At 44.9% G+C, this 17,655-nt stretch overlaps 4 protein-coding genes across 4 annotated transcripts in view; 3 read left to right on the forward strand and 1 right to left on the reverse strand.

Moving 5' to 3' along the window:
• Positions 1-3: 3 nt before the first annotated feature.
• hddc3 (HD domain containing 3) lies at positions 4-1,386 on the forward strand. The gene is made up of 4 exons (XM_083691663.1): positions 4-203; positions 313-368; positions 620-860; positions 971-1,386. The coding sequence occupies exons 1-4, from the start codon at positions 92-94 to the stop codon at positions 1,099-1,101; spliced, it is 540 nt and encodes a 179-aa protein (XP_083547789.1). The 5' UTR covers positions 4-91; the 3' UTR covers positions 1,102-1,386.
• Positions 1,387-1,902: 516 nt separating this feature from the next.
• mfap1 (microfibril associated protein 1) lies at positions 1,903-5,303 on the forward strand. The gene is made up of 8 exons (XM_083691348.1): positions 1,903-2,071; positions 2,458-2,674; positions 2,913-3,051; positions 3,191-3,381; positions 3,579-3,848; positions 4,035-4,194; positions 4,422-4,511; positions 4,693-5,303. Exons 1-8 carry the CDS (start codon positions 1,990-1,992, stop codon positions 4,870-4,872), a joined length of 1,329 nt encoding a protein of 442 aa, XP_083547474.1. The 5' UTR covers positions 1,903-1,989; the 3' UTR covers positions 4,873-5,303.
• A 35-nt stretch (positions 5,304-5,338) lies between these two features.
• Positions 5,339-6,736, reverse strand: hypk (huntingtin interacting protein K). Its single transcript, XM_083691354.1, has 4 exons — positions 6,563-6,736; positions 6,216-6,271; positions 6,027-6,078; positions 5,339-5,687 (listed from the first exon to the last, which is right to left on the reverse strand). Exons 1-4 carry the CDS (start codon positions 6,722-6,724, stop codon positions 5,592-5,594), a joined length of 366 nt encoding a protein of 121 aa, XP_083547480.1. The 5' UTR covers positions 6,725-6,736; the 3' UTR covers positions 5,339-5,591.
• Positions 6,737-11,415: 4,679 nt separating this feature from the next.
• The window catches only part of serinc4 (serine incorporator 4), a gene marked incomplete at both ends in the record, with an annotated part of 12,716 nt that continues 6,476 nt past the window's right edge, over positions 11,416-17,655 (forward strand). The window contains 5 exons of the mRNA XM_083691076.1: positions 11,416-11,484; positions 14,861-15,028; positions 15,545-15,723; positions 16,678-16,757; positions 17,263-17,356. Coding sequence (XP_083547202.1) covers positions 11,416-11,484; positions 14,861-15,028; positions 15,545-15,723; positions 16,678-16,757; positions 17,263-17,356 — 590 coding nt within the window. The remainder of the gene's footprint in view (positions 11,485-14,860; positions 15,029-15,544; positions 15,724-16,677; positions 16,758-17,262; positions 17,357-17,655) is intronic.

A 17,655-nucleotide genomic window follows, 5' to 3' on the forward strand; every position in this document is an offset into this window, starting at 1 on the left:
ACGGTGACGACACAACGACAACAGAGATGACTGGAGACTGAAGTAGAGAGCAATAAAATTCACACCAGGTTTTAGTTTACTACATTGCATTATGAGTTCAGATTCGATTATTCTGTTGGAGACTGTTAACTTTGCTGCTGAAAAGCACCGCAATCAGCGGCGTAAAGACGCAGAGGCAACCCCGTATATCAACCACCCCATAGGTACAATATCCATGTCTTTATGTATTATCTACCCGAGATTCTAAATTGAGACACCATGGATGTGTGAATGAATATCTGCATGTAAATGTGCCGTGTTATCTTTTTGCAGGAGTGGCAAGAATCCTAAGCTATGAAGGAGGGGTAACAGACATAGAGGTTTTACAAGTGAGTCGTTACAACACTGATGTTTGTTTCGAAGTATTTGTTCGTTTCCAAGATAATCACGCAAAGGCATTGTTGGTTGTTGTTGTAACAGATATTACCCATACCTTTCCTCTTGCATGGCAACATTCTGCCACTTGAAAAGGAGTGATATGCAACACAACAGTAAAATATACTGTATTCATTAATGTATCATGAATTAAATGAAAATCCATTAAATATTGGGTTGGATTCTTTTTTTTCTTTCATACTAGGCAGCTTTGCTCCATGACACAGTGGAGGACACAGACACTAGCATAGGAGAACTTCAGGTCATCTTTGGGCAGACGGTGGCACGGATAGTCCAGGAAGTGACAGATGATAAGACTCTGCCCAAGCAGGAGAGGAAACGGCAGCAGGTGGAGCATGCCCCCCACCGCAGCTACCAGGCCAAACTGGTCAAACTGGCGGACAAACTGTATAATCTGAGAGACCTGAATCGCTGTACACCTACAGGTGACCTCTCTCTCTCTCTCTCTCTCTCTCTCTCTCTCTCTCTCTCTCTCTCTCTCTCTCTCTCTCATCATTAACATAATGTATTTTCTCTCTTGTGTTGTGTTTACCAGGCTGGTCAGCAGAGCGGGTCCAGGAGTACTTTGTGTGGGCAGCCCAGGTGGTGAGAGGACTGAGAGGCACCAACCCAGTCCTGGAGGGGAAGCTGGAGGAGCTCTTCAGGCAGAGGGGAGTGCAGCTCTGACATCCTCTCTGGACAGGGTGCCACCCATAGAGATTTGCCACCACCACAGATTTCTTAGATTATTTGAGTTTATTGTCTTGGTGTAGAATGTTTTCACCTTGGAAGAGACTTTTTTTACTCTTAACACTCATCAGGACAAATGATGCTTGATTTGTAATTTATGGATGCCTCATAATCTCTTGCTTTGTACACATTGTTTGTAGGACTTGCGAATCATCAATGTCACAAAGGAGTGTTCTTGTTGTAAACTTAAATAAAGTAATATTGTAAATAAATTAATGTGATGCAGTTATATTCTATTGAACAATTGTATTTACCTCATGCATGGTGGTGTAAAAAATAATCTGTAATTACATGATCATGATGACACAGAACATGCATACATTGTCTTTGTTTCATTCTTTTAAAATAATGTTATGCACTCATGTAATTTTATGAGTTCGCAAATATCCAGTTGCTGATCGCAATCCTGTTATATTTGAAGATTTTTATCGTAAAGTCTTTCCATTGTCCAACTTTAATTTATGCACAGTCAAATGCAGGATTTATAATGGTATCCTCCTCCCACATAACTTTGTGTTTAATTTAGTAAACATCACACTCCAGTGTGTAATACGATTTTTATACACGCATTATGGCAGATTAAGAGAGTTATCAAAGTGAGATAAACATAAATAATCCGAGGCTGTTACATAACCGTTGTTATCTTTGGGGCTACATCGGAACCTGCTATGACCTAAAACATAGTTCCATTCAGTGGGAATGAGATCGTTTCCGGTTCCTTGCACTGTGTACTTCCTGCCGTGGGTGAGGAACCAACGACGTGTTTATTAACCTAGAAGTACATTTTATTTTTCTCAATTTATTGATATTGTTCATCGGGCAGTCATGTCTGGACGGGACGCCCTCAACATGAAGCTACCGCCGATCCAGTCCACGGCTGGAGCTGTGCCGATTCGCAATGAAAAAGGTAAAGTATCTTGTAGTTAGCTAGCTAGCTAGCTAAAGCTAGCATGCAAAGTGTTTCGCTATGTTTATGATTGCAACAACAACACGAATACTAGACTAAACTGATGAAGCAGATAACTAATAACAGATAACTAATAGGTAGATTACACACCAAAACCACTAGTTAGCTATAATAGTAAATGCCCTGTAACACCATCAGTTCAATACTAAATCTGAAGAGGATATTTCAGCCAGTGTACTATTACCAGCCATGGCCAACTATTGTTAGTTAACGTTCGTAAGCATATCTGTCAATTCAACAGTTGTAGCAGTGGCAATTTACCCATGCCCTCATGTGCAATGCATTCTATTCTAATCAACTGTCATCCCCTACCTTTCCCCCCCTAGGTGAGATTTCGATGGAGAAGGTGAAGGTGAAGCGCTATGTGTCAGGCAAGCGCCCAGACTATGCCCCCATGGAGTCGTCGGATGAGGAAGAGGAGGATTTCCAGTTTGTTAAGAAGGGAAAGGATGCAGAGCCTGAAATGGAGATGGAGGAAGAGGAGCCGTCGGACCCCCGTCTCAAGCGTCTGCTCAACCGCGTCTCAGAGGACGTGGAGGAGAGGTACTGTAGAGAGCATCTGTCCAACTAAGCATACAGCCATGGAACAATTATCCACAACAGGGAGGTTGCCAGGCACTTGTGTGAATTTCAATATTAAAAGCCTTTATTTCATGAACAGAACATTTAGAAAACGCAGTGTCTGCTTATGCCTTTGGCAGGGTGTATAATCATACAGTCATGTATATTGTGTACATAGTGTAAGTTTCTCTCTCTCTCTCTCCCTCTCTCCCCCCCTCAGGCTGGCGAGACACAGACAGATTGCCGAGCCGGAGCTGATAGCAGAGAGTAGCGAGGACTCTGACGAGGGAACGTGGCACCCGGAGCGTGAGGAGAGCAGCGAGGAAGAGGAGGAGGAAGAGGAAGAAGTGGATGATGAGGTGATTTATTTATTACTTGTTGGTTCACCTTGACTAAATGCATTTTGTGTTTTGATTCCATGCACGAATTGTGTGTTCAACGAGAAACCATATGAAAAATGGTGAGCTGTGCTTAAAAGTTGGCTTCTCTTCTGTGTAGGAAATTGAGAGGCGGCGCCAGATGATGCGCCAGAGAGCGGAAGAGCGAAAGAATGAAGAGATGGAGATAATGGAGGTGGAGGAGGAGGGGAAGTCGGGGGGTGAGGAGCCTGAGTCAGAGTCAGAGTATGAAGAGTACACAGACAGCGAGGACGAGGCAGAGCCACGTCTAAAACCTGTCTTCATTCGCAAGTGAGTCCTGTCACACACACACACACACACACACACACACAACTACCCTTGAGCCATATATGGGGATTAACAAATGTTCAAAATGAGATTGAATTAAAAAAAAAACTAAACAAATTGTACTGTTTGTTATTACTTCCTGTATATGTACACTACTGCTCTAAACAAGGCTGATTTGAACCTGTCTGTCTGTGTTTCAGGAAGGACAGAGTGACCGTGGCAGAGCGCGAGGCAGAGGACCTGAAACAGAAGGAGCTGGAGGCAGAGGCCAAGAAACAGGTGGAGGATCGTCGTCGCTACACCCTGAAGATCGTTGAGGAAGAGGCCAAGAAGGAGTTTGAGGAGAACCGGCGCACGCTGGCCGCTCTGGATGCCCTGGACACGGATGGAGAGAACGAGGAGGAGGAGTACGAGTCCTGGAAGGTCCGTGAGCTTAAACGCATCAAGAGGGACAGAGAAGCACGCGAACAGTGAGTACAGTCAGACTTTATACGATTATGATTAACCACTACAAATTATTTGTACTGCGCCTCTTTTCAGACGTGATATGTGATAGAACCATTTAATGTTACTCTCGAGTCATGTCGGCGTGTACAGGACGATTCAGGACCCTGCTGTGAATGTCACTAACTGTGGTTTGTTGTGTTTGCTCCCAGAATGGAGAAAGAGAAGTCTGAGATCGAGAGATTCCACAGCCTCACAGAGGAAGAGCGCAGGGCCGAGCTCCGCAACAACGGCAAACAGATCACCAACAAAGCCTCCAAGGGCAAATACAAGTTCCTCCAGAAGTACTACCACAGGGGAGCCTTCTTCATGGTGAGCAGCTTTCTATTCCAACTGGATAACTGCAGTACGTTGTAGAAATCTCCAACTGTATGTTTTTCTTCAGTGATGAAGTACATTGTAAGGGGAATGTTTCTGTTGTTGACTGCAATGCGTTATAGTTATATAAACATCTATTTGTAAACATGTGCACTTAACTGAATAACCTGTGTTGTCCCTGTCATTACATTAAAGCTGCGTGTCATATTTGTTTCTTCCAGGATCAAGAGCAGGATGTGTTTAAGAGAGACTTCAGTGCCCCTACTTTGGAGGACCACTTCAACAAAACCATCTTACCCAAAGTCATGCAGGTCAGCAGGACTTCCTTGAATTATATTTCACCCCATAGTCTTCCTCTTTTGATGCACTGTCTCTCCTATTCATCATCAATGTCAGCGATGTCCTCAATCGAAACATGCAACATTTTGGAATCTAAAGATGTGCCAATTTCTCTTGAATTTACATCTCGGTGTCTTTTTTCTCATTTTAAAGGTCAAGAACTTTGGCCGCTCCGGGCGCACCAAGTACACTCATCTTGTGGACCAGGACACCACGTCGTTTGACTCGGCCTGGGCCCAGGAGAGCGCTCAGAACAGCAAGTTCTTCAAGCAGAAGGCTGCTGGAGTCAGAGATGTGTTTGACCGACCTACAGTGCAGAAGAGGAAGACCTAAACCTGAGGGGAAAACCTTACCACCACCCCGCAGCTTCAATAACAGACTGCTCTCTGAGATCCGGGCTTTGGGCCCATGCTCTGATAGTGCTCACGTGTGTCCAAGGGTGCATCTTAATTGTTTAATGGATTTTCTCCTCAACTGTACTGGTTTTGTAGAGGTGCAGATTAAGAGGGGAAGGAGACATGGATAGGCAATGACTGAGACTAACCCACAAAGTCCTTCAGCTGTGCATTCTCAGAATGGCCACATGGAGGTTTATTTTGATGTAATTTTGTACATTCTCAAAGTTGTGTAGTATTTTCAGTTTCAGGATTTATTTGTATCCGCTTCTATTCCTCCATTAGCCCTGATGTTGTTTTATCCTTCTTGATTATTTGTCAGTCTTGATACTCAGATATAAAGTTTGAATAATTAAAACCCAAATTGCATCCATTGTTTTATTTCAGAATCACTGAAGAAGAACTGTGGAAATATTGTTTTTATTCAACATTTATAATCAAAACCAGGTGGTTGCAACAGTAAATAAGACTAAAGTTAATTTGAAGTATTATTGAAAATATGAATAAAAAAAAAAGTGTTTTGAAAGAGAAAAAAAAAAAAACACTTCCAATTCTGGCGACGGAATGGAGCCAAAGCAGTTGAGTATGAAGCAGTCCTGTGTGTCCATGTTGTTCATCTATACAGCTGCTCTGGAGCCAGTCTCTAGTGTCTACTGTTCAATTTGTCAGGGTGATCAGAGCCTCCACCACGTTGCCCATGTGTTCTCTCAGGCTGCGTTCAGCCACTCCTCTGGAGATCTCCATCTCTCCCATCTATGGAGACACACACACAGGATGTCAGTGGCAGGATAGGTACTTAGTGGAGATGGGGCCCCTTTCTCAATGATAAGAAACGTGACTTGTCATGTCCTCTCCTCAGTCCTCCACTCGCTTCCTCCTAAAAAACGCATTGGAGGAGAAGATCTAGGCTCTTCCCCTTTGATATTCTCCTCCAATGCTTTTTGAGAAGGAAGCGAGTGTTCTACAGATGCCACCATAATAACTGCACCATAGCAGAAAAAGGACAGCTGAAATTTATGTCTAAGACTTACATTTTGCCCAAAAATAAATATAGTTTGATCAATTGATTAATGCTGTACAATAGATACTCACAATTAGTTCTACATCCTCTCTCTTGATTGTGACTTTGGCTAACTCCTTTTCACTGAAATCAGAAATAATAGACACAGGCAATAAACACACTGATGATTTAACAGACCATTCAATAATTACTGTAAGTTGGATATGTCTTATTGAGTGAATGGAAATATAGGATGAGTTCAGGGGGACTGGGCAACTCACCGCTCTTGTTTAGCTTTCTGTTCTCTTGATCGCCTGTCTCCAATCACTGACATGGCCTGGAACAGGACGGACACACACAATTCATTCATGGGAGAAATTGCTAAGCATGGGGGTCCAGCCATGTTTTATCTTGTTAGTAATACTAGTCAGAAGAGACTCTGACTCCCCGACTCTGCTATGAATATCTCATTATTATTATTATTATTCTTATAGAAACAAGACACTTGTGTGGATAATGGTTGATGTATTCATGACAGCTCAATAATAACACATGCTTTGGTTTAGCTAGCTACGTTAGCTAGCTAGCTGTCATGGTATCGCAGCCCCGCGTGCTTAGCCAATCTCACCGTTTCCAGATCGGAGCTTGAGATTTCCTTCTCCTCCGCATAATCGGTGACCCTCTCCAAATCAGCCGCCCCGCTATCATGTTTCCGAGGCTTTTCTGCGGGCTTTCCAGTGCAGTTTTCCTCAGCTTCCAGGTCCAAATCCACATCTCCCTCGGCCGCCATGTTTGCTCATGAAATTCTGGAACGAAAAGAAAGTATGGTTCCGATTTTACGGAAGTATCGGAAGGAAAATTAAGTAGCACCAATACCTATGGTTTCCGGTGTACGCACAATCAATTTGTCAACAGATTTTTCCCATAGCAAAACATTTCACTCTGATTTCTGTAAGATTCTAAATCAAACATTTTTTCTGTTTTGACATGGTAGATTTTAAAAGCACACACTGTTAATTCTGCATACCATCAGTGGGCCACCATTAGAAACCTAAAGAATCGGGCAAATGCATTTGCACGTACAAATGCTGAAGGAAAAATCAAACAATCAAAACATGATGGTTATAGTATATCACTTGTTTACAAAGTCTCCTCTGTCAACAACACATACACACTGGGGTAATAGGTCCTAATTGTTTTGGTTATGATAAGGTAAGACAGGTTTGCTCTAATTTAAAACTCATATTCATCATAATCAAGAGATAGGCCTATATCTCATGACTTTAAAATATTACAGACTGAGGCTTTAATGTAAGTTTGTGTTTGGAAGCAAAGCTGTTGCTTGGCCTGTTTCCTCCACTCGGCCTCTATCTATCAAAAGTCCTACTCGATAGAGGTTGTGTGGACTTTATTAATTAAATTAATTACATTAATTAATTCTATTTCTGTCTCTAATAAGAGGTTTACTGTGCTTTAATGCTTGCAACTACCTGTGCCTTTCTCCTTCACTCCCCAAGAGCAGTTTCCCACCCACTGTGTGTGCAGTTACCCACTCCATCCACTTCACTATAATCAGCTTAAGAAAGGAGGGAACACTCCATAGTGCTTCCAACCCTGATCATGTCTGAAATCACCCTTCCCTGACTCCCTCAGTGTGTTCACTCAATGTGGTTCATGCCGAGTGGAGGAGATGTTTGTGATCAATAGTTCCCAGAGGAATGGTGCTGGGGCCCATTGGGCACTGCCATCCTGATACCAACCCGTTGATCCTGCTGTATGATTGATCGCTGAGAGCCTGAGGACCAGGAGCCGAGCTTTCTGCCCTGCAGTCCCTGCATCGGTGAGGACAGTGATGTCGTCACGCTGTCTCCAGGCCCAGGTAAGGCTGGTCTAGGCAACTGGGGGTTTCAGAGGTGGTGGAATTGCTCCCAAAATGGATTTAAATTGAGCTGTCAAATTCGATGGTATTTAGTGTTTTCTAGAGTATATATGGGTATTTAATGTTATTCATAGATTCCAGACCTCACAGTAAACAGAAGCTGAGAGGACTATCCTTATTTTATTTTACAGCTGATATGATACTGCCATTTAAAATGCCAGTGTTACTACAGTTGCTGCCATACATCCTATGTTAAAGAAAGTCGAATGGAAAGATACATCCACTCAATGCATGTGGTTAGCTGAACTTTGAACACACAAATCCCCCATCCCATATGTCTACTATTATATATTCACAAGGAATCCCTTCTTGCAGTTAATGTGATCATAATTCCAGATAAAGCTACATGTTTCCATCATTTCAGATATGTTTCGGATTGTGGTGTAGATTAAACCCAGCATGTTTGGTGGATGTTTGCAATAATCTGACCTCAATCTAATCTCAACGCATACAAGAGAAAATGGGCTCTTGTGTACTCAATCAGTCATGTCACTGTTGATGAATGGGTACATTCTGTTGCCATGGGGATCCCCTGACATGTGAAGCTCCCATCACGTTCAATGGGCTGTTACCGACTATCCATGTTTGTAATTGTCCAACAACACATCTACAAAAAACAGTCTACGCAATTTTTTTGGTAAGCATTTCCTTGGACTTGATCCAACCGTTATTCCCGAAAGCCTATTGAAACCATAGATTGAATGCTTCCAATGAAGCGTCATTTTGCGTCCTCTAATTTGCTTTTGTCTGCCTGGTTTGGCACTGCTTCCTCTCCCATGAGGCAACAGCAATTATCTGTGAGTGAAAGGGCCCCCAGGAATGCTGGGTAGTGTCTCTCTGGGTGCGGGAGAGAGTGGTGGGCTCGACCACTAAGAGTTAAACCTGTTTATCAGGGGGACTAATTGGTTTAGAAACGTTTGTGGCGGCGTGATTACTCTGGCAGCAGATTAAAGATCTTAAAGTGAACAAGTGTTTCCTGTGGCTACATTAGATTAACGTGGGCGTTATATTTGTTTATCATGACACATTGTACGGAATTGGGAAGATTTGTGTTTTTTAGGGCATCGGTTCAGGATCTTGTTATTCAGTAGGCAGGATTGCAGGGATGGCAGCAAAGGGCAGGAATGGCCGACTGGGATGAAAAATCTATGTCACTGTGTCGTTTCTGACACATTTCTACCAACCAGGTCTACCGATAAGCATCTAGAAGGCTGTTTGAATCGTTACTGAGATTGTGAAACACATGCCTCCATCTTATACTCCTCTGCATATCTATTAGGAAGACAACTATCTGCCGGAGCTGTCAGACATTGGCTATTTTTTAATTTATTTTTTAAGCTACTTTTAGCAGCAATCCTATCACTGTTGCTATGCTGCAGTGCTAGAGGCTTTGTTGGGCATCAGTCAATGTGAGAGCATCCACTCACTGCATTTCTGTCTGCAAGCCTATTAACCTATAGACAGAGTTGGGGTCAGGCTGGTCTCTTATTCAACCTCAAGTCCCTCACTCTGAGCAAGGACTAGAATTGCGGTACAGAGAGAGAGAGTGGGTATTGGAATGATTATGCTATTCTGAGAGCAGATAAATATTGGCAAATAAATAATGTCTTCTTTCCACCATGTCTGAAAATAGCCTGTTGTTCCCTCAGAGGACTATTGATTACAAATAGCACCTCATGTGGCATCATTTGCCCTACTCCTCTGCATGTCCCTACCCAGGTCGCTTGCTGTGTAGCAGTTTTTCAAAATGGTAGATTTGCCCGTTTATTACAGGCTGCTGCTAGAAACTGTGTTTCTACAAGGTTTCAGTGGGTCGCGAGCTGGTTGGAAAGGCTCAACATGAGGTACACTCCAAAAAGTTTGGGATTCGCTGTCTTAGCCCAGTGTTTGATACCATTCCTCATTCCATTCCGTGCATTATAATGACCTCAGATTTCTGCCTCCACTAGCCTAACCTGTCTTAGCCCCGCACTGAATTAGAGTGACCCTCAGGACTGGTTGTGGGCTGTGGGCTGTGGGCTGTGGGCTGTGGACTGCCATGCTGCGATGTCCAGTCTAGCTTAGAGAGTCAGACTGTGGCGGGAGGGATGGGACTGAAGGTCACCCTGGTGGAGATGAGGACAGAACAACTCCAGGATTATCCTGGCACACCGCCCTGCACACTGACCCAAATCTAATCTGACTCACTCCCTGTATACAGTTCTCCCCTCAACGCTAAGAGAGGGTAACTGAGGGGAGATATTACATTGATCTTGTAACAGCAGAGGGTCTTGAGCTGCAGTACTATGGTCTACCTGTCCACTCTGTCCTTCAGTATACAGTATAGGCACTAGGCATCTTTTAATTGTTATTTTACATTTTACATTTATGGCATTTAGCAGATGCCTTTATCCCAAGCGACCTACAACAAATACATTTGTTTAAGTAGGTGAATCATCTATCCAACAGTCGTTATAGCAATGAGCCTGCTTAAGAACTCAGAATTCACAAATGAGAAAAGAAGAGTCATATCTTGCAAAAGGAAATCCATAGGCCTACATAGAGACTGTACATGTGTCCTCTTTCTCCTGACTCATACAGACAGTCCTGTGCCCTCTCCAATGGTATGTCTCTAGCTCTGAGTGTAATGATAGGATTAGAGATGTGGCCTTTTTCCATGTTGGACAAGCGAGAGGTATCACAGAGGTTGACAAGGTGGATCTGACTAGGAAAGCATAAGGTATCCAATATCATCCTTAAGGCAAACATCTAAAAATCATGAGTAATTATGGCCAATTCCATTATTCTTACTAACCCGATTAACCAAGAGTGTGGCCAAATCCTATGTTGTGTGTGTGTGTGTGTGTGTGTGTGTGTGTGTGTGTGTGTGTGTGTGTGTGTGTGTGTGAGGCTTGGAGGCTCTAGCTGGTGCAGTGGAGAGAAGGCCCTGGGGGAAGGGAGGGACAGATGGGACTGACACATGGCCCTCCCCCTCTCCCTCTCCCTGCCCTTCTCCAACCTCCGTCCTCCCCCCTCCACTCCGCTGGCTCTGCCTAATCTGACCGGGTAGAACGGGGGGACGAGGAGGGAGGGCTGCTGGGCATTCACCACCACCACTCTCCCACTCTTCTGGCAGAACCCCACACAGACGCAGAGCACACAGGATATGGGCAGAAAAACAATCTTCTCTCCCCTGAAGTTGGATTGAGATTGGTACAGTTGGATTGAGGTTGATGTGATGCTGGGATTCTGCACTGCGGGGGGTCATTTGGATGTGTGCTAGAAATAATCCGAGCAGTCTGAGAGAGGAGCAGATCCACCTGCACCACGGGGAGTGGGATTCTATTCCCACAAGGCTGTTGGCAGCTTTTCTTTTCTAGCAGCAACTTTCTTTTCTTTATCTTTTCATGCTGTCAGTTGTTAGATAATTTTTCCCGCTGGAGGCTGTAAGGATGTCATCTTCACAGGGACTTTGATGACCATCCTTCTGGAAGCTTCCGAACCAGTATAGAGGAGTAGTTGGAGAGCTAGGCAAACCCACTTAGAGAATCACCATGTCCAGCATGTCCAGCAGTCAGGGTATGCACCGGAATGGTGCCTACAACTACTTTCTCAACATGGTGGCCTACCAGGTGAGAGGGACCTGTATGAATGAGATGTGGGAGAAGAAGGGTGTGGTATGATGGTATGATGACGGAAACTTAAATGTGAATGAATGGGAACAGTGTTCACTTTTCAATCCTTGGGGAAGTCGTTAGGAAAGTCTTCTTTACAAGCGCTGGGGGTTCACATCACAGTTTCTTTAAGTTATAAAACAAGACATGTACTCCACTGTCTGGATATGTTTGTGAGTAGGTGTTGTTAAGACATATTAAATACATAGTACTCTTCCTCACCATGTTCGAGTTTCTTGTTAGGTGGCTGTTTATTTTTCTTAGATAGTTGTTCTGGCCTGCGTGTTGCTGTTTATTAATATGAGATCCAGCACTAGCCGGTGCTGCTAGCCTCTGTTGCTATACCTGCTGTAATCTGCCAGATGCTGACCATGTTAACACCTGTTGTGTACTGTGTCCCACTTCATTGTAGTTTATCATTCCTTCTCATTCCACCCTAAGACTCTAGACTGTTAACTTCAATTGTGTTAATATGACTAATATGATATGAATGTGAAGTGTATAAATATTGACAATGGTACATCGTTTGTCAATAAATCGCAAAATATGTCTGCCTAAGAGAGACATATGATATCACAAAGCAGTTGAGGCCTATTATCTCGTATCTGAAAGACTTATATCCGATGTCTCCATCATTATCTATGGTATGACTCATAATCAGCCTAGTCGGTCAGTCATTTTGTTCGTTCACTATGTGATCAGAGCCCCATGTAAAGAGATTGGCCAACTTTAGATCTGAATGCAATGCAAAGAGTCACAATTAAGTGTCCTATTAATTAAGTATTAAGGCCTGTACACTAGGCAAGTAGACAAACCCCTGGGCCAGCAGACAGACCACTAGGCCAGCAGACAGACAGACCACTAGGCCAGTAGACAGACAGACCACTAAGCCAGTAGACAGACCACTAGGCCAGCAGACAGACCTCTAGGCCAGCAGACAGACATCTAGGCCAGCAGACAGACCTCTAGGCCAGCAGACAGACCACTAGGCCAGTAGACAGACAGACCACTAGGCCAGCAGACAGACCACTAGGCCAGCAGACAGACCACTAGGCCAGTAGACAGACCACTAGGCTAGCAGACAGACAGACCACTAGGCCAGTAGACAGACAGACCACTAGGCCAGCAGACAGACCACTAGGCCAGCAGACAGAGCATTAGGCCAGTAGACAGACAGACCACTAGGCCAGTAGACAGACAGACAGACAGACAGACCACTAGGCCAGCAGACAGACAGACCACTAGGCCAGCAGACAGACAGACCACTAGGCCAGTAGACAGACCACTAGGCCAGTAGACAGACAGACCACTAGGCCAGCAGACAGACATCTAGGCCAGCAGACAGACCACTAGGCCAGCAGACAAACATCTAGGCCAGCAGACAGACCACTAGGCCAGCAGACAGACATCTAGGCCAGCAGACAGACATCTAGGCCAGCAGACAGACCACTAGGCCAGCAGAAAGACCACTAGGCCAGCAGACAAACCACTAGGCCAGTAGGCCACTAGACCAGCAGACAGACCTCTAGGCCAGTAGACAAAACACTAGACCAGCAGACAAACCCGTAGGTCAGCAGACAGACCACTAGGCTAGTAGACAGACCACTAGGCCAGTAGACCACTAGGCCAGTAGACAGACCACTAGGCCAGCAGACAGACCAGTAGACAGACCACTAGACTAGCACACAGACTTACTGACAGGAGAGTTCACCCTGATCTCAATAGTCATAGCAACACAGTTATGAGAGGCCGGTGGTCCCACACTTCTCAGGTCCCCTCCTTCCAAGAGAACTGGCAGTAGAATGAGTGATTCTAGAAATAATGGGGTGGGGGTATTCTTTTCCCCTTCAGATTATCACTGGATTATCATATGCACATGCTTCCAAATAATTCCTCTGGATTGTGCTGGCATTCCAAAGTCTACATTCATAAACCACAGTGCCAGGGGGGCGAGAGTCATCTTCTCAGTAATCTGTGGAATTTCTGGTTATCAGGCAAACGACCTCCCAGATTTAGCCTAGCCTAGCTTTAGCCTAGCCTAGCCTGGCATCCCAGCATTAGTCTAGCCTAGCCTGGCCTCCCAGCTTTAGCCTAGCCTAGCCTGGCATCCCAGCATTAGCCTGGCCACCCATCGCATGGGGCTTTACCCAGGATAAGAGGCAATTGGCCCACGGCCAGCCCCCCGCCCCCTTATCCATCACAATCAGAACCAGCCAGATGATTTTGGGCTATGAGGATTATCCACTACCCCCCCCTCCAAACCACCAACTCCCACGCCAGACGGCCCAAACATCCAAATGTAGGTCTGTCTGATATAATAACGAATAAGCAACGACCTGTTTGATCACTATGTCATCCATCACATTGGCCTACAGTACATTGTGCTCCACTTGCAACAATCATGGATTAATCAATCGGTTATAAAAACGACCAGATCATCCGTAAATTATGTTTGGTGCTCTGTGTGTCTATAACAGCTTGTGCTCTGCAGCCACCTACAATATGCAACCACCTGTGCTGCAAATCCTCAACTGAATGTTCCCATCAGAGGAGACTGTCGCCTATACACATGGAATTGTATGCATCAGGGGAGGCTGGTGGAGGTAGAAATCAGAGGACGGGCTCATTGTAATGCATGGAATGCAATGTGAGCCAGTCCTCCTATTCCTACCTCCACCAGCCTCCCCTGGTGTGCATCTCTCACGAGGTTATGTGAAGCCTCATGCATCATTGTGCTGATGGTACACGGTACTGCTCTGGGGAAAGTTTTACCTGTTGATGTGTGTAACCACTGTGGTGAGCTGTGGAGAAACATTGCTCTTGTCCTGAGGAACATCAATCATTCATCAGTCACTCACTCACTCACTCAACCCTCTAGCTTCCTCAGGTAGAGATATGTATTGGCCTTTGCTGTTGAGCGATGTGTACAGTACAGGGCATTTCTACCTCCACCAGCCTCCACTGGTGTACAGTATGACTACTGGAGTACAGTTGACTCCCAAAGACTCAATACGGTCGGTGCCATTGGGACATGTAGACATTTTTCATAAATTAGCATTTCTAAAAACCTGTTTTGGCTTTGTCATTATGTGTGTAGATTGATGAGGGAAAAAAATAATTTAATCCATTTTAGAATAAGGCTGTAACATAACAAAATGTGGAAAAAGTGAAGGGGTCTGAATACTTTCCAAATGCACTGTATATATGTATCTTTCTATCTATCATTCTCTATCTTTCTCTTTCTGTCTGCTTTCTATCTATCTATCTTTCCGTCCATCTGTCTACGTGTCTATCTGTCTACGTATCTATTCATTCCATCTTCTCCTCCCCTCAGATATGTTGCTGCTGCGGCCCCGCCCCCTGTTCGCTGTGCTGCGCCTTCTGCCCCCCGGTGAAGTCTTCGTCCAGCACGCGGGTCATGTACACCCTCTTCCACATCATGGCCTGCGCTGTCTCCTGCCTCATGCTGTCCCGTACCGTCTCTGAGGCCGTCAGGGAGAATGTAAGGGCCCAGTGATGTCATCCTCCTGATGATCGATAAAGTTTATTCAATTAAAAAAAAGTGGCTATAAAACATCAGGTGCTGTGTTGTTCTAATTATAGTGTGTGTGTGTGTGTGTGTGTGTGTGTGTGTGTGTGTGTGTGTGTGTGTGTACGAGAGTGCGTGCATGTGTGCATGCGAGTGTGTGTGTGTGTGTGTGTGTGTTGCACTGTATGCTCTCCCTGTCACTCTTTATTGTATTCATCCACTGGTAATGCCCACCAACAAGTTTGCTGTTTGTTGTATTCAGTCACTTTCAACAAATGTTCACTTAATCCCTTTGCACGCATAGGCTACCGGATTATCCCTACACAGTAGAAAACTCCCAAAAAGGCCTACAGACAGGCTTCTACCTGTTAACACATGCATGCACAAACACATACACACACACACACACACACACACACACACACACACACACACACACAGATTTACCATGGATAACAGAGGTGTATGTGTGTGTGTGCGTGTGTGTAGGTGCCTTTCTTCAACATGGTGTGTGACCAGGCGCACGGTGGAGGGGACTGTGAGATGCTGGTGGGATACTCGGCAGTCTACAGAGTGTGCTTTGGCACCGCCTGCTTCTACCTGATGATGGCGCTGTTCCTCATCGACGTCAAGTCCAGCCAGGACTTCAGAGCTCTCATCCACAATGGGTAAGTTGCCCAAAGATACAAGATAAAATGTGTTGAATCGGATTAGTTACTACCTCAACTGCACCAGCTTAAAGGGATAGTTCACCCGTATTACTAATTGACCTCACCTAACACTTACTGTCTGACCCGTAGAGTGGGTCACGATGAGATTAGTTAGGGGTCCAAGCAGTGAAGCTATGAATTATTGTTGGTGTTGCCTATTATGATTATGATTATGATTATTATAATATTTGTAATTGTGTGTAAACTATCCCTTCAAGAGCTTTGTGCCAAGACAATGTGCCGGTAGTACTAACTAAGTCACTAACAGACACAGTATCTATTCGAGGCACAGTCAATCTCCTCCACGGGATCCACGCTCGCTTGACCATTGCTATTTCTTGATTTCTATTTTTAGCTCCTTGTTGTGACCCTTTTCCGTTGCAGTAGTGTCGATTAAAGGAGTTACGTGGTGAGGATTAGGCTTTAGGAGACGTCCTCAATGGCGTTTATCGTACACACTGTAAGACTCTTATCTGGGCTAGGCCAGAAGGTCCAGACCCATGGCTGGGGTCATATGACATACCTAGCTTGGGTCACACATGACCAGCCTGGATGATGCTCACCTGGGGTGGAATCCTAACTTGAGATCCGCACACGTAACTACGATATTCGTGTTAATGTTTCATTGACTTCAATGGGAGATTAGGGTGAGGGTGAGGGTGAGGGTTAGGGTTAGGAAAAAATAGCTCTAATGATAATTCCGTTTCAAATTTCTCTGTCTGCAAATTCATTAGATTATTCCATCAAAGTCAGGGGGAAATGATCCCCGTCTGGTTTCGAATTAGAGGCCCTAAGATCTCTATTCTAGCACACTACAAACTGTGTAGTCATAATGTACAAACATAACCCGGTCACAAATAATAATAATTATGAATATGAATATTTGACCTTTATTATGTTGTCTAAATACAGGTTCTGGTTTCTGAAGTTCATCACCCTGCTTGGGATGTGCACTGCTGCCTTCTTTATCCCAACAGAGTCCTTCCTACATGGTGAGCAGCCTGACAATACACACACACACACACACAATCACACACACACTCACACTCACACACAAAGAACACACACACACACACACACACACACACACACACACATACAGATACGTTTGTGATAGATGCACTTCTCTTTGAATCCTGCTTGGGGGCACTCTACACCCATTGACGAACTCAACAGACTCATTCTGCACAATAATGCAATGCACCATAAATCTCTGTGTGTTTGGATTGCAGTTGTTTTGAGAGCAATAAATCTCATTGTGATACAAGCACTCTTAGATCCCAGATCAGCTTTCTAGCCATGTCTCTGCGTCTCACACATCAGCGCCCAGACTGAGACACACATCAGAGATGATTCATTGTGATTTATTAACTTTTCTTGCCTCTAACCCTCCCCATCCTCTCTCTCTCTCTCTCTCTCTCTCTCTCTCTCTCTCTCCCCCACTCTCTATCCCCCCCCCCCTCTCTCTCTCCACTGTCTTTTCTCCCCCTCTCTCAGCCTGGCACTACGTAGGTGTGGTGGGAGGATTCTCCTTCATCCTGATCCAACTCACCCTGATCACAGCATTTGCTCACACATGGAACAAGAACTGGTGAGAGAGGGCAGAAGGGAGAACAGGGGGGACGTGGGGTTTGGGTGATTGGTTGGGTGTGAGACAGGGTATCTTTGGTGAAGTTAGCCACTGTGTACCACTGCTTACTACTGTGCACACACACACACACACACACACACACACACACACACACACACACACACACACACACACACACACACACACCCGCGCTGGCCTGCTCCACATCTGGAGAAGTGGGCCTCTATCTGTCTCCATCCCTCCTCCTCACTCCCTCTTCAGCAGTGCCGGCGCCAGAACCAACACCTTGGAAAGGGGGG

This window comes from Argentina silus (genome assembly GCF_951799395.1).
Source record: "Argentina silus genome assembly, chromosome: 19".
Lineage (NCBI taxonomy): Eukaryota > Metazoa > Chordata > Actinopteri > Argentiniformes > Argentinidae > Argentina > Argentina silus.

Bases quoted from the DNA above. Each gene is read 5' to 3' on its own strand.
- hddc3 (XM_083691663.1), top strand. From the start codon at position 92: ATGAGTTCAGATTCGATTATTCTGTTGGAGACTGTTAACTTTGCTGCT. The intron at 204-312 runs GTACAATATCCA...ATCTTTTTGCAG, and splicing joins GTATATCAACCACCCCATAG to GAGTGGCAAGAATCCTAAGC. The intron at 369-619 runs GTGAGTCGTTAC...CTTTCATACTAG, and splicing joins CAGACATAGAGGTTTTACAA to GCAGCTTTGCTCCATGACAC.
- mfap1 (XM_083691348.1), top strand. From the start codon at position 1,990: ATGTCTGGACGGGACGCCCTCAACATGAAGCTACCGCCGATCCAGTCC. The intron at 3,052-3,190 runs GTGATTTATTTA...TCTTCTGTGTAG, and splicing joins AGGAAGAAGTGGATGATGAG to GAAATTGAGAGGCGGCGCCA. The intron at 4,195-4,421 runs GTGAGCAGCTTT...TGTTTCTTCCAG, and splicing joins ACAGGGGAGCCTTCTTCATG to GATCAAGAGCAGGATGTGTT.
- hypk (XM_083691354.1), bottom strand. From the start codon at position 6,724: ATGGCGGCCGAGGGAGATGTGGATTTGGACCTGGAAGCTGAGGAAAAC. The intron at 6,272-6,562 runs GTGAGATTGGCT...GTCCTGTTCCAG, and splicing joins CAAGCTCCGATCTGGAAACG to GCCATGTCAGTGATTGGAGA. The intron at 5,688-6,026 runs GTGAGTATCTAT...GTGTCTCCATAG, and splicing joins GAGAGGATGTAGAACTAATT to ATGGGAGAGATGGAGATCTC.